Source organism: Argentina anserina, chromosome 3 (assembly GCF_933775445.1).
Source record: "Argentina anserina chromosome 3, drPotAnse1.1, whole genome shotgun sequence".
Classification (NCBI taxonomy): domain Eukaryota; kingdom Viridiplantae; phylum Streptophyta; class Magnoliopsida; order Rosales; family Rosaceae; genus Argentina; species Argentina anserina.
In genome coordinates, this window is record NC_065874.1 from 18,957,939 (window position 1) to 18,973,693 (window position 15,755).

Consider the following 15,755-nt stretch of genomic DNA (forward strand, 5'->3'; position numbering starts at 1 on the left):
TAGTTGGTTTATCATATGTATCATAGTGGTACATATCACAGTGGTAGATGTTCCATGAAGCTCTGTCTATCCTGAAATAGGTGATAGCGGGTGGATATGTAATGACCTTCTTGGTTTGAGTCAGTTAAAAAAAACGTTAAGGGAGGGTTTGGCACAGGTTGAGTTAGTGGCCAACTGTCAAATTTTTATTGGTGGCACATATTTGGTATATGGATTTTTTGGTATAGGTGATGTGCTCCCAGATAGGAGATAAAAGCTCCACTTCCAAAGAAACCCAAAAAACAAAAGAAATTTCCAACCAAGGCCTTCAAAAGAAAGGAATGAACAGTAATCTCTAGCTGCGTTTCATAACCAACTTGGTTTCGTTGTTTTAAGGTAATGGCCTCTAGGTTCTTCCAATATGAATGAAATGTTGAAATGGTTCGTTGCATGTCTTTGTTTGATTGAATCAGTTCATCAAGTTAAGGTTTATGTTTGATTGAAATAGCAAAAGGTCTCTTTCTTAGTAGGGGTGGGCATAAACCGAACTAAACAAGCAAAACTGACCGAACCGAACTGAAAATATGGTTCGGTGAAGAGATGTAGTTTAAAAATAAAGAAAACCGAACTGAAACCGGTTTAAACGGTTTGAAAATGGTTTACGTGATCAAACTAACTGATTTAAAACCAAACCGACCGAATTTAATTTGATAATTTAAAAAATAATAAATAATGGGTATTAGTACAAAAAATAACAAAACATAACATAGAAGGTTGTCTAGTGCAGTTGGTAAAGCGCATGGTTGTTATATTATAGGTCAGGAGTTTGAATCTCAACATTGACATTTTGATGTTTTATTGAAAATCTATCAAAATGAGAAAAATATACTCTTTACATAGTTATTAATGAGACGTGCGTGTGATGTACTAATTTGTGACATCATTTTTGGGTAGGAATTTAAATCTCACCTCTTGAAAATTAAAAAAAAATTACGTATGAGGTGTAAACCGAAACCGAACCGAATTTCGGTTAAACCGATTGTTTCGGTTCAGATTAATTTAATTCGGTAAATAGTTTGAATTTCTAGAAAATCGATTAAAGTGGTTCGGTTTCGGTCTAGACTAAAAACCGAACCGAACCGATATATGCCCAGCTTTATTTCTTAGAGTTAAATCTAATGTGAACTCAAAAATATCTCATGAGAGTCCAACACATATATGCATATTGTGAAATAAGTAAAAGAGATTAATTGAATTATATTTAACTTGGATATTTATCTAATAATCTGATTAGATAAATACAAGGAGTTCAAAATATATATATAATCTTATATCTCAGTTATCACATAAAGCTTTTGATTGGTTTGATAGAGTTGCCTTGTGAGATGAGACTCTAAGTGAACTTATCAATATATACATGGGTCTAAAATTTTCATTCTCACTGTGAAAGACACACTTGAGCATTGTGCAGAAGACTTCTATTGTCAAGGTTTCATGGCTCTCAACATGTACAACCAAGGTTGGTACTCTTCTTTATCTAAATAACTCTTGTGTGCTAGTAATTGCTAAAACATGAGACAATGTATTTATATTAATTTTATGGATCCAGTTCAACACTCTTTCCATTTCTTTCAGTCATCTCCTTCTTTCATCTGTTTATCTGATTGGTATAGGGGTTAGGGGTTAGGGTTTTGGGTTTTGGGGTTGTTGTTTCAAGGTTGTTTTGCTCGATGGGATTACTCATGGTCAGAGACATTACAGATCAGTTTGTGTGTTTTCTCCAGTTGCTTTGCTGTTGTGCAAAAAAGGATCAAACTTGATCAGAGAGGAAGATGGCATCCTCTAGTGATGATGCATTGGCCACCATGGCTGAAAAGAGATTGAACCAACTTATGGAGGAAATAGGCCATGCTACCACTGACTTTCGGGTTCTGATCCCTCAATCCACTTCTCAACACTTTGTCTTAGGTCCAGCACTCGAATCAGAAAATAGCTTCCCTGACATGTATGCTGAATTTCCGAAAAGGAAAACTGAAAAAAATTTGTAATACATTGTCAAAATGCCAAGTTCTATGAGTGGTTTCATAATACGCATCGGTTTTGGCCTTCTAGTGACCTTAACTGGGTTTCTTGGTTTGAAAGAGTGGAAGCTCAAAAGAGCTATGTTTGCCATCAAGCTGGGATCTATGACATTCTCCAGTTCTCTAAGTTTCCCATTCCTCTGAATCGTTCTTTAGTACTGGCTGGACTCTGCTTTTGGTCAACTTCCACAAACTCTTTTCATTTCGGTCTTGGTCCCCTTACTATTACTCTCTTGGATCTTACTGCTCTGGTAGGACTTAGACCATGTGGTGCCTTTTGTGATGCTCTTGTTGCTGATTCCATCTCCATCCCAGAGGATGATTATGGCATTGAAATTACTAAGCTCTGCAGTTTTTCTTCATTTATTCGGGGACATAACAATGTTAAAGCTGATGTGACAGATGAAGGGCATGTAGCATTTCTTCACTATTGGCTATGCCGTTACCTTCTCTGTTCACCGTCATTCAAGATCATCGAAACCAATTTGCCTTTGGCTGTGGCTTTGTCTAGGGGTGACTTGTACGCTTTAGGACCCCTGGTTCTTGCATATTTGTATAGAGGCATCAACGACTTGATGCATTCTCGACTAAATACTACGGGTGGACCACTGTGGATTCTTCAACTCTGGCTTCATGCATACTTTCCCAAAATGCGTCCAGATTGCTTTGCAGCTCCCAAAATCATCTGTCATGGACTAAAGTATGTTTCTTTCCAAGAGCCTATATTTTCGTTTCACGATTGTTTATCATATCTGTACCACTTAGAAAGAGAAGAGAGTTTCAACTTCAACCCGTACTCAATGGTGTACCTCCATGGTTGATATTTCCTTGGTCCAAAATGTCTGAAACTGAATCATCTACACTCAAGGACATGTGGGCTAGCTTTCTGTTAGTCGTGATCTTCCTGTAGGTATTGCACTTCCAAAATCTGGAAGCAAAACGTTTGGTTTCGAAGCATATTGCTCAAATCTTTGTGCACGCCAGTTTGGGCTGATCCAAGGCATTCCTGCTCCCTCATTTTTCTCTATTAATACCCATTTCGTGGAAAAGATAATTGCTCGCGGTTTTGAAGAACAACTGGAGGTGCTTAAAGTTATTACAACTCATTTGTTCACAAAACTTGAACCTTGTTCATCAGACTATGAATTCATGCTTAACTATCATTTGATGTAACTCCAAGGGTGAGGATAATCTTTTTAAAATTGAGTTATTTTATTTTCAATCTTTGCATTTACATATAATAATAGTTGAACATGAATTTCATGGTCAACCTCATTTTGGTTAAGCCCTTGGTTGATTGGGGGCCATTATATATTGCCTCAAAGTTGTTTACTAACTTGGCTTTGATAATGATATGAGACATGATTTAATAACTTAATGTAGACTTTCTCTGCTTGTCCTTGTTTATGCAGCGGCAGTCCCAATTCAAGACTCCAGCTCTCATCAAGAGAGAGTACCAAGGCCTGGTAGATCAAGAAAACGGATTAGGTATGTGGATAAGCAAGGAAGCTGTTTAAGTGTGACAGATGGAAAAGGAATGCCTAAAATTCAATGCCTGCGTGGACAAGGCAGAGATCATAGCAAGACAAGAATGGCTACTAAAGCATGCCATTTATGAGAAGTATAAAAAAGGGAAATTATTTGTCACACCAAGCTTGAGGAAGATGCTAGTGAGACAGAAGTCGACTTTGTGTAGGAACAAACAAACTGACCGCACATCTGATGATCAACTCCAGAGTGTGCAAGGAAAAAGTTGTGGCAGCAAATCTACAGTGATAGAACAAGGGCATTGTTGTTTGGTAAATCTGACAGATTCTCATTTTCAGTCTCTCTCTGAGGCATCCAAAAGAAAACGAGTCTTCAGTCAAAGCAAGACTCTGATGCTGTATGTGAGGGACTCGTTGAATCAACTGAAGATAACATTAATTTGCAGGTTAATGATCCTCCACTGACAGAGACTATGGATGCTTCAACTGACAAGCTACTGAGTCAAATTTCATCTCCGCCAATAGAAGCAGTAGACCCTCAGGCACCTCAAGAGCCGAGCATTCAATTCCCATTCCATGCAGCTTCATCTCATCCCAACCTTTCCAGTTCTTGTACCATCCCTGACCCTGAGCTCATTTTTATAAAAATGATCCTTTTATAGCAACATTGTTTATTTACCCGTACTCAGGAAATAAACACTGATGAGGTTTTCCATACACTTGGTATGCTTTTCTTGAGTCCAAGTACCCATCAGCTACTGAAATGACAACTGAAGTTAATGAAGCATATCTTCACAAGTTAGCAGCTCGAACTGGAAGTGACAGACTACACTAACCGGATTTCTGAAGCTCAATTGCTAGATTTTTTTAATTGATTGTATAAGTACACAGAAGTCGAGAATTGAGGAACTTGAGATGAAATTAGCAGAAGAGAAAGCTGCTTTGATTACAATGGAGAAATACCATACCAGATACAAATGCCAAATTGATGAATTGAATTACATGTGTCAACAGTCCAAGAAGATGCTTTGTGATCATTGTATTGGGTGAACAAAGCTTTGCAAGCGAGAACTGATTTTAAATCAATTGAAGCAACTTGGGTTCAGATTCAGCATCTTGTATCTTCAATTGTTGGCAGCAAGCAGAGTTAGTATTTTCCAAAATATTGAAATGTGCTCTGAATTTTGCATAGGTTTGTAAAGAAACGCAGTTATGTGCCAAATCGTAACATAGATAAATTAACTACTGCTTAAGTACCTGCAAATAAATGAACTGACAATACAGGTAAACCAAACTTTTGCATTTGTCTTGGCTAATTTTGGATGTCTGCTTTGTTATTTACTTTTTCTTGAGGCTAATTCTATAGAATCTTGAGATTTCCGGCAAGCAGGTGAGCATGTACCTCGGAGAACAGGGACGTGGCTGCGTATTTGTAATATGTCATCACCCTTCATGCTAGGTGTTTAAGGTGAGATCTTCTGTATTGCTGTATAGTAATTCAAAATGAAAATGAGGTTTATGCTCCTTCATTTTGTAGATTTAATCCTCCATATATATTGACAATGCCATCTATATGGTTTGAAGTACTATTTGCTAAAACTTTACATATCTTTTGGATTCAGCTTTGGTAAAACATCGAAGGGGATAATTCTGTTCTTGCATTTGAAGAAGTAACTAACATCTTTGTAACTATTTCTCATGGAGTTGTTTCGGTCATATTTGTTTGCATGGTCACTTCTCAGGTAGTCCCAGCAGTGAGCATTATGCACTGTTGCCATCCATTTCAAGTTTTCAATTTCAGTTTTCCTTTCCTAATGCTTATAAAACCAACATTTTGAGTCTAATGAAGAGTCCCACTCTTGTGATCTGTAATAGATTGGAAAACAATTTCCTATTATCTATGAAGCTAGGGGATTTCAGTGGATATGTTAAGCAATGGTTTTCTAGAACTGTTAGAGAGATACAATCAGTGGCTAGAATCAAGTTAGAATCCTAGCATTCATTTCTGATTTTATTGAGTAATTGCTGCTTCTGCATTAGTTAATATTATTGTAATAGAATCAGTTATGATTTGCTCTTTATTCTCTGTAACACAGCACATTTGCTGCTATATATGTTGTACAGTTATACAATGAAAGGTAATGGAAATCACTTTCTACAAGAACAGATGACAGTAGTGGCAGTCTTGAATAGAGAGACTCAAAAGAGCCACAGTATTAGTTTCCTCTTTTTACTGCTGGGGAAGATGATCAAAATATATGTGGCAGACTAGTAGCTTATTGTGAGTTTGAACTACAACAAAGCTTAAGCTTGAAATGGTACAAAGCTTCTCCCGCTTTTTCCTCGTCTGTTTCTTTTACAGGTATGTGAAATATGCAGATATGCTCCTAGGCCAATACACCTCATAAGAAATAAGTTTCGTTGTGGGTGAGAAGTTTACAGCCAAATAGACATTTCTAACATGCACGTTCACCATTGAATAGATTCGGGAAAAGGATATAGCCAAGTAATTACAATTGAACAAAATAAAGCCAACCTAATATAGCACCATGGATTTTCCGAATCTAAATGAAGTATCATCATATCTGGTTGCTGAGCTTCCCGACTCTATGTTGTCTCCACATATTTAAACTCCAGATTGTAGAACTTAAATCCGAAGGTTCCTTCATGCTGGCATTTCGGTAATTGAATTTCTTATGATTCTCATTCCTTCATGTTTGTAAGCACATGAAGGGGAAACAATCCAGGAATTGATTCAATCCCTGATTCCAAATAACAAGTAAATAGAGGATATGGAATGACTCCTCCATCCTATCCAATGGTCTAAATATCGCTTATCGGTATCATATCAGTTGAGGGGTAAAACGATATATCGGAGATATATCAGGAATATATCGATATATATCGGTTTTATTGGATTTGTTTATTTTCAATAAAATTTATAAAATTATACTTCAATATGTACCAAATAAACTAAAAAAAACAGTACTAAGTAAGCTAAATATAATAAATACTTGATTTTGTGACAATTAAAATACACGAACGGCACCTAATAATAAAAATAAGTATTTAAGAATGATTATTTAGGCTTGAAATTTATCATATATATTTAAAATATATATAAATTAAAAATATATATGACAAAATGAAAAAATATATATAAGTTTTTCAAAATAAGAGAGGAAATAATTATTAAAAATTAAAAAAATTAAAAAAAAAATCAAAGTTTGATCCATATATCGGAATTTGACCGATATTTAACCATTGACCGATATATTCAACCGATATAGCGATATCGTATCGTTTTCTAAATATCACCGATATATCTAATATTTAGAACACTACTCCTATCATGGTTTAGTAAACGTGCTACTAGCTTTTCCGGCCACCTTTTATCCATTTTGTGAGACAAATGAGAAGCCTTGGGTCTTACTTCTTTTGAGCTTCAGCAAACTGGAGTAAGTACAGTTCTTCAAGATCATTTTGTGCTTGAATGCTGTGATCCCATATGCAGAGTGGTACTTCGACTGACAAAAGCTAGATGTACTACCGTACTAGTGATGTGTAACCAAATCTTCAATGGTTTCTAGGTCAGGGACATTTTGTAATTCTTATGATATGGAAATGCGATCACAAGAACCATCAGTGGACTTTGATATTGACAAGGTCAAAACTAACAATACATCTCAATCACTGGAGAATATTACAGAAAAGAATGATTTTATTTCATTCCATTTAGACTTTTATTCAGTGGGCAGAGAAAGCCACTACTGCCCCATCCATCCTGATGATTACACACGGCCTAAGTGCCACTACTAACAAACCACCTAAAAAAATTGAAAAAAAAAATAATGGTGATTGTAATGTAAAATACATTTATGTACTTAATTGTGTATTTTAACTCTAGCTTATCTTCTTTCTTCTCTACCAGAGACCCAGAACCGCAAAAAGGGCAAAAGAGAGAAAGAAAAAGAGAAATTGAAAGAGACATACTACGGTAAAAGAAAAACCCATTTAAGAAAAAAAAAACCAAGTTCACCACCAAACTCTGATATTCTTGTAAGCTGCCCTTTTTTCCATGACTTTTTACATCCATTGATCAATCTCAAGGACTCCCTGTCTGCGTATAAAATGAGTAACATCATTAATTTGCAAGTTTAACTTCCTCTAGCACTATAATGAGGTAACATGTAAGATTTAAAGTTCATATATGCTGAAGCCAGTGAAAAAATCATCTCTAAATAGTTACTATACATATGAGGTGGATACTACAGGGGAGATCATAACCTTGGCCAGTTTTCCTGGTCATGCCCATCTAGAAAATACAGTCGCAGCATACTTCATTGGCAAGTTGTGAACCGAGAATTCTGTCCAACAGCACTTAGCATCCGACATGTTACTTCCATCAATTTTCCTGCTATTTTCAGACTAACTTGATAAGTCTAAGGACTTAATAAAAAATAAGCAGATAAATTCAGCATAAACCAGTTGAAACATTATGTTTGCTACCTAATTTTACTACTTCATTACACTATACCAAATTCTTCAGGATAATTTAGAGACAGACAAAAGAAGCCTCTGATTTTTCATAATGGTCTATTTCATCATTGTTTGGGGAAGCATTATCTTCCACAGTGTACTATTCACAGAGACAGAGAAGCTACTCTTACTTCATTCTAATGGCATTGTCAAATATTATTAATTTAGGTTATTTACTTTTATCATGAAATCAAATCCAGACAGGAATATTTTTCTGCAGCTGGGAAAAACCATTATTTGGGAGCAATTCTTCGCAACTAAGGCTACAGATAGAAAGAAACACAGAAATAAAAGATTAAAAACAAACTAACTAACAAAGTATTTCAGATGTTAGTCTCAAAATTATTGTTGGCGGTCTATTTTTTGGGCGTTACATGTGTACAGCATCATACACTAGTTGTCAAATGGAGAGGAGAATCAGTAGTGCTATATACATTAGAAGACAAAGCCTATTTATCACCAACAGCTGGTTTTGTTCTGTTTTGGTATAATGTCACAATCATCAACACAGATTTCCTCTACTGCCCCTTCCTTCTTTCCTCTACTGCCCCTTCCTTCTTTCCTCTACCTAGGTTAAAAGACAACAACCCGGATGACATCCGTAAACTGATTTGCGACTTCATTAAGCCTATAAATTCCTGTCATTCAAACCCAGAAACACTCGAACACGAGACCTATATCATGTTATGGCCAAAAAAAAAACCCTCTCATATCTGGTGAGAACTTAGAAGTACTGGAACTTGTCTTTCGACCTCATTTTTTGGATCCTTACCCAATTCCCGGTGAAATTGGGTACTCCAAAATTTGTTCAGCAAACAAGAAGCTTAAGATGAAGGGCTATAGTTGATAAAAACGAATAGTAATGAGCGCTAAAGGAGTGCCTTTAGTTAAACATTGTTGCGCTATGTGATTTCACTATCAGATTCCAGCCCTCTCAGAAGAGACTACTTTTTCCCACTTATTTTCTTCCCTTGAAAGCAATCTTCTCATCAAACGATTGTGTGTTTGTATTTAAAAAAAAAAAAAAAAAACACACACACACACACACACAATGTGCATTTCACCGCCTCCCCAAAAGCCAATTTCACGTTTTCCTTTTAGCTACGCTTAACCCACATTTTCAAGCAATACCAAAGAGTAAACTTTTGCATCACATTTCCCTACCAACAAAGAACAAAGAACACACAAAAAAATAAAAAAAGTTTACCTCTCCTGGGCCTGGCGACGATCTTAGCGGGTTGAACCGCTTTGGTTTCGGATTTGGACTCCACCTCCTCGGCCGGGAACAACACCCCATCAATCCCTTGCACCGAGATCCGACCATCCGTATAAATATCCGGGTCGAACAAGTACGCGGAGCCCTCCCCCTGCCCGAACTTAACCGACCCGTCAGCCTCTTGAGCCACAACCTTGTGGGGCAACCGCAGTGTCTCATAGCTCACCTTCCCAAACCTCCTAACAGCATTGTACATACTCTCCTCAGTCTGATACTCGGGAATCAAATGGTAGTACATAATCTGCTCCGGCGCACCCGGCTCGCTGAGCTGGTCCGTCGTCAGCTTCGCCATTGCCTCGTCGTTGGGAGCTAAAACAGTGAGCACATAACCCTCTGACACTAGCCGACCCATCTCTGTCGCCAAGGAAGTCAAATTCACCAAAATGTCCGCCATCTCGTTGTAACCGCCGTAGTGCAGGAGCGTGTGGATGAAGTCCTTGACCTGCGCGTGGCCGTTGAAGTGGTGGTGGGGCCCACCGGGTCCGGGAGCGGGAGCCGGGGCGAGTGAAGGTCCGGGAGCCAAGGCGTCGTAGATGGGAAGAACGGGCGAGGATCCGGGCTTGGTCGGCGGAGCGGGTTTTTTCAACCGGTTGGTTCTCGGGTCGACTTCGGGAGCTCCCTCGGGTTTGACGGCGGAAATGGAGCGGAGGCTGCGGCGGCGGTTGAAGTCGTCTTCGACGGAGCGGGGGATGAGAAGCCTCTCGATGGCGTGGATGACGCCGTCGGGTCGGGTCACGGAATCGGGATGAATGACCCGGGCGAGATCTACGGCCTTCTCACCGGAGTCGAGCCTGGAGAGATGGAGGTGGTCCTGGGAGAGCGTCTGGTGACGGGAGGAGGAGGAGTGGGTGGGCCATTGGTCGGATCCGACCCGGGTGGGGATGACGTGGAAGAGGAGAAGCTTCTGGAGGGATTTGAGGTTGCCCGGTTCGAGCAAGTAGCGCTTGAAGTCGGGGTCGAGGTCGCGGTCGACGGCGTCGTTTCGAGGAGCGAAGATGGTGATGTTGTGTCGGCCGACGGCGTCTTCGAGAGTCTGGAGGAGCAGGGCCTTCTCGACGAGCTCGGCAAGCTCGGAGTAATGCGAGTCGAGAAGGGCCACCAGGACGGAGTTGGAGTTGATCTGAGCTGAGGAGGAGGAGGAGGAGGAGGAGGAGGAGGGTTTCTGGGAATATTCCGGCAATGCGAAGCAGGTTGAGAAGAGGAGGAGGAAAAAGGCGAGAGGCGGCGACGCGCCAGGGATGCGGAAATCCATGGCGAGCGTACAATGCGGTGGATTCAGAGAAATGAAGAAGAAGAAGAAGTAGAAGAGTAAAGTTTCGAGAGAGAGAGAGAGAGAGTGGGAGTAATAGTTTATTAGGTTATGGTGAGCCTTGTGCTTAGTTCGGAGTTTAAGTGTTTAACTGAAGTTGGTAAAAAATGGAGGGTGTCGGTTACGGTAGAGAGAGAGAGAGCATGTGAATAGTAACACGTGGCGAATGTGGGATATGGTAATGGAGTGTACAAGGCAAGAGATGGGGAGTGGGAGTAAAGAAGGTTCCGACAACCTGATGGTGGGCCCCGGGAGGACAACTACACCAGCTTGTTCAACGCTCGGGGTTAGAAAGAAAAGGGCTTTGACCCTGTGTTGTCGGTTTCACCTTTCACCGCGCCTAGTACAGTAGCCAAGTACAGAAAGGGTTAAACCTTTCATTTCACCATGACTGGGTAATAGTAACTTTATCAAGAGTAGTTTTGATGCTATTTACACTTGCTTTTTTTTTACTATTAATACATTTTTTCTCACATGATTTTTCTCAAAGATGAATTATTAAATATCATTTTCCATGTGTTAATAACAAAAAAAAGTGTATATATAACTGTTAATGGTAATAGCTGAAATCAAATTTGTCGCACACTTTTAGTATGCCCACTACATGACCACATCTCCTAATCTATGTCACGTGTATATTAACACTAACTATAGTTAAATATAAATATAATAAAAATAGTAAATCTTTATAAATTAATAGGTTCGGGACTGATAAAATTTATTATTTTACTGAGATATTAATACATCGATAAATTAATAATTAATCAAATACTTAATAACATATTAATTTATGAAGGTATAATAAATATGTTTTTTCACTTTTTCAAAGAAAAAACTCCATTCATGCACCACATTATTTGATTTATCACGGATATCGTTATTCAAAATATTATATTCTTCGATGTATTATATTATTTTTATTTAACAATAATTAAATCAACAAAATATTTCACTGAAATCCTTAAAAATAAAAATTTATTATATAAATTATATCATTATTAATTTATATATTCGATGGGGTCTATATGAATTCTCAAATTTTTATTATGTTACAAATATAGTGAATTATTAATTTAGCACATTATCACCGAATCAGGACCGGTAAAAAGTATTATTTTAGCAAAATTATTAATTAATCGAGTATTAATTTAACGAGTATCTATTGTATAATCAAGTCTTATTAATGAGAAAACATTTTACCAAAAACTAAATTTGTTCCCCTCTCTCTCTCTTGATTATATAATAAAAATATAATCAAGTCTTCACTCCTCTTCCATCTCTTGTCATGAGTGGTTGCTTTTTTTTCTTTTAAACTTGTTATGGTTAATCCAGTATGCATCAATGTATGCTATACATCATACATCCAACGGTTGACAACATATATTATTTTTTTGACCCCACTCATAAAACAATATCGACCGTCAGATGTGGGATGTATAGTATACATTGATGTATACTAGAATTTTCCCCATATATGGATCTTCATATCTGATTGCTTTATGCTTCTTGGTTTTCTATAGAAGTCTTTTTCATTTCATCAGCAAACTAACTTACAGTAAGATTGAATTGATATTTAGATCCAAACCAGAATTTTTTGTGAAGAATTTTTGAATTGATATAGTATACTTTGACTTGTTGTTAAACGATGCAATAGTCGCCCGTATAACCTTTACCCGAAAAACTAGAGTCAGAATTCTTAGTCTGGTCCGTGGACCTAACACAGCCCCGGGCTGGGAATGGGGATAGTTCCATTTTTACTTCCCCAACAATTGACTGTCGAGTATAAGACTTTTGGCGTCGCTGATCGTCAAGTGGCCAATCTTCCTAACCGCGCACGGGCCGGGCTTAGAGCGCGTGAAACTCATCATTACCTCTTCTTCTAGCCAAGAATCTCATTTTTTTTGGTAGTACGAAGGGGAAATTCATTGGAAAATGAAAAATCTACCGTTTTAACACTCAGAAAAAAACCTAGAAAAGAGGAAAAGTAACTAAGACAAGAGCTAGGTAAGCAAGCAAGAAGGCGAGGCAAGGGGCTCTCCATCTCTAGGAAGATTGTGTAGTCTAGATCGATTCATAGATAGATTTCTATCCATATAGATAGGTATCTCCACGACTACTTACTTTAGTATAGCTACATCTAAAAAAGCTGTTAAATAAAGCCTCCAACTAAGCTAGCGACTTTGGATATTAAATGGCACGCCCCCAAATCTGAGACCACTATTATATGGAAATATGGTTCCCGAATTAGAGGTGTGACCTCAAAACCAATAAAATTTTCTCAATAAAACTGATAGAAATATATGTCTGAATAATATTTTTAATAGAGTTATTTTATAATACAACGGATTTAGAAATATTGAAATTTAGCGAAGATAGATGAGTCTCGCATTTATTGTCTTGAAATAATAAGTGAAGAAAAACCATCATTTTATTTAGTAGATTCATCTCATTCCCCAAGCATTTACTCATTACATGAAATAAGATTGTGTAGCACCATGAGTAATACAGACCCAGTAAGTACATAATACATTCTTATAATAATTTGGCTAATGAGAAATTCAAATATGAACAACCAAGTAATATGTACCAAAAACCAGGTGTATTTGGTCACACGAATTCTTACTTATGCGTATAGATATACATATTAACATCAATATATTCAATCAATTGTGTGAATTTTCAAGAAAACTGGTAATTAATCACAAAGTCACATGTTAGGGTTCACGTTTATCCAAAACACGAATAAGTCTCAGCATACCGAGACCAACACCAAAGTATGTATACTCAATGTCAATTCTCCTATGAGTATAATAGTACACTATTTGTAAGGACTAGGGTCTAAGGCTAACTCACAAAGCACAAAATAATTTTACCAGCAATTCACTTAAACACGGGGCAGTACTAATCACCTGGCTTCATACCTCCAACTCAATAACGTCAATAGAATATCACAAAGTTTAGTAATTAAGACAATATTTAAATACTAAAAAATATATATAATCTTACACCAATATATAAATACTTATCAATAACTCAATGTATGCATGAAATAAATAAGTTAATAAACTTGTAAGTAAATGTGCAAATAAAATAAATGTACTTTAAATTAAAATTAATTAGATAATATTAGTTAGTAGTCAAATGATTAGTAGTCATTTCCCCCATAATAAGGAAAGTCTTTGTTTAAAGTAGCAATTGTCATTCAAATAATAGTGTCAAAGTCCGTCAACTTTCCGTATCGATAACTCCATCAATAAATGTCCAAATTAGGCAAGTGATGAGTCTATGTTCAAGGATTTTTCGTAAGGAATCCAATCGTATAAGTCATACAGTCTAGTTCAAAGTAATTGAGTCCAAAAAAGTTCAAACACAGTAGCAGTGCAGAAATCGATCATCAAGTTATCATCTTAGATGTCTACATATTCTACTTGTAACAAACATTTTGTCATTTCTTCTGAAACTTTCCAGATTAAAGGTAGATATCTTATACTTTAATTGGATATAAAGTTTGTGGAAAATGGTTTAGAAATGAGTGAGATATGAGTTTTTAAAGTTGTGAGTGCTACAAAAGATTTTCAGTGAGTTTATTAACTGTAACTTTGATTAGCCATAACTTATCCATTTCTAAACATTTTTGAGTGATTAAAAAGCCTAAATTGAAGCAGTTTACATGAAAAATTTAATTCTATTGTTACCATGGACAAACTCAGATGTTATAAAATACGAAAATATAACTCTTACCAAAACATGGTCTTTTCCATTTTATCCTTAGCTATGCACTTTGATAAATCTTAAAAGACAAAAGATTATAATGATGTAAGATGTACTTACCTTGAAGTTTCAAGGGTGAAATGAAAGTTTTGATGCGGATCCAAAGTTTGATTATTTTAGTGAAGAAGAAACTTGTTTAAGAGATAAAGAGTGAAGGCTAGAATTTTAGGTTGAGAAACATTGAATGGTTGAGTTTTCTATCAACTAAGGGAACTCTAGACTTGCATTATTTCTGATTTTGAAGTGTGAAGGAAAACTTGAGGCAACTCACAACTATAAATAGGCCAAGAAGGAACAAAAAAGTTCAATTCTCACCCACCATTCTCAATAATTAATATTGAGTGATGGCCTAACTAGTTAGTGTGGTTGTTGGCAAAGAAAAAAAAAGTGTGATGGTGTAAAACATAAAAATAAATCAGCTAGGTTTAAAACATATTGGCATAAGGATTATATATATATATATATGTAGATATAACAAACACATTTATATATGTTATTCTAAAAAGTAAAGGAATTTAGTATATTATTTTCATAAGGTTTTCAATATATTTGCACTATCTAACACTAATATAATGCATAAAAGATAATACTATTAGTATTAGTCTTAAACTCGATTACAAAGTATCGAGTATACGCAAGAATATGAGCTAACGTATTCAAATCGTGGTCTAATACTTACAAAAAGAAATTTTCTATCTTTGAAAGTATAGCCTTAGCATCATAGGTTTCTAAAAAGAAATATTAGAAGAAAACTTGAATTAATTCTAAGTTAATATAACCTTAGAGTATTAAATAGTAAATACTAATTTTTGGGATATTACATTAAACCTCGATGGTGTTTCCGTAAGAACCTTACCTTTCAGACTGCCATGGACGAGAAATTGTCTGTAATCAGTTGTTGGAATAATCACATTACTAGTTGCATTGACAGTTATCTTCGTTCTCAAATTTGTATTGATAGTTATATTTTAAGCAATAAGTGACAATTATAGTGATAGTTACATTTGTAGAGAAAAACAGAAATAGTAATAAAAGCAGGACTTCCAATATCAAACCTAGAAAAGATGGTAGTGATTTAACTATAGCCGCTTGCTTAATTCATTATTATTATAATTGATAATATCAGCCTACTTTGCCAAGAGGTGGCAGGAGCGCAACGACCTAGCCCAACCTACTTAAACAACCTAATGGCTTGGCCCGGTCTGAAGGAAGAAGAAAGTAGACCTTGTAGAGTAGAGAAGCGGATAGGAGGGGTAGCCTATAGACTCAAGCGATCAGCTCGGTGAAAACTCACCCCGTATTCCTATTTCGGC

At 36.7% G+C, this 15,755-nt stretch overlaps 1 protein-coding gene across 4 annotated transcripts; it reads right to left on the reverse strand.

Moving 5' to 3' along the window:
- Nucleotides 1-7,250: 7,250 nt before the first annotated feature.
- LOC126789045 (fasciclin-like arabinogalactan protein 17) lies at nt 7,251-10,693 on the reverse strand. 4 transcript variants are annotated; one of them, XM_050515096.1, is made up of 3 exons: nt 9,294-10,693; nt 7,835-7,961; nt 7,251-7,663 (listed from the first exon to the last, which is right to left on the reverse strand). In XM_050515096.1, exons 1-2 carry the CDS (start codon nt 10,612-10,614, stop codon nt 7,888-7,890), a joined length of 1,395 nt encoding a protein of 464 aa, XP_050371053.1. In that variant the 5' UTR covers nt 10,615-10,693; the 3' UTR covers nt 7,251-7,663; nt 7,835-7,887. The 4 variants fall into 4 exon arrangements, with proteins under 4 accessions (XP_050371053.1, XP_050371052.1, XP_050371051.1 ...); XM_050515095.1 differs by having other exon boundaries at nt 7,251-7,667; XM_050515094.1 differs by having other exon boundaries at nt 7,835-7,964.
- Nucleotides 10,694-15,755: the final 5,062 nt, after the last annotated feature.

Excerpts from the sequence above, each read along its gene's own strand:
- LOC126789045 (XM_050515094.1), bottom strand. The coding sequence starts at position 10,614 with ATGGATTTCCGCATCCCTGGCGCGTCGCCGCCTCTCGCCTTTTTCCTC. Across the intron at positions 7,965-9,293 it reads CGTCGCCAGGCCCAGGAGAG|CAGGAAAATTGATGGAAGTA; the intron begins GTAAACTTTTTT and ends GTCTGAAAATAG.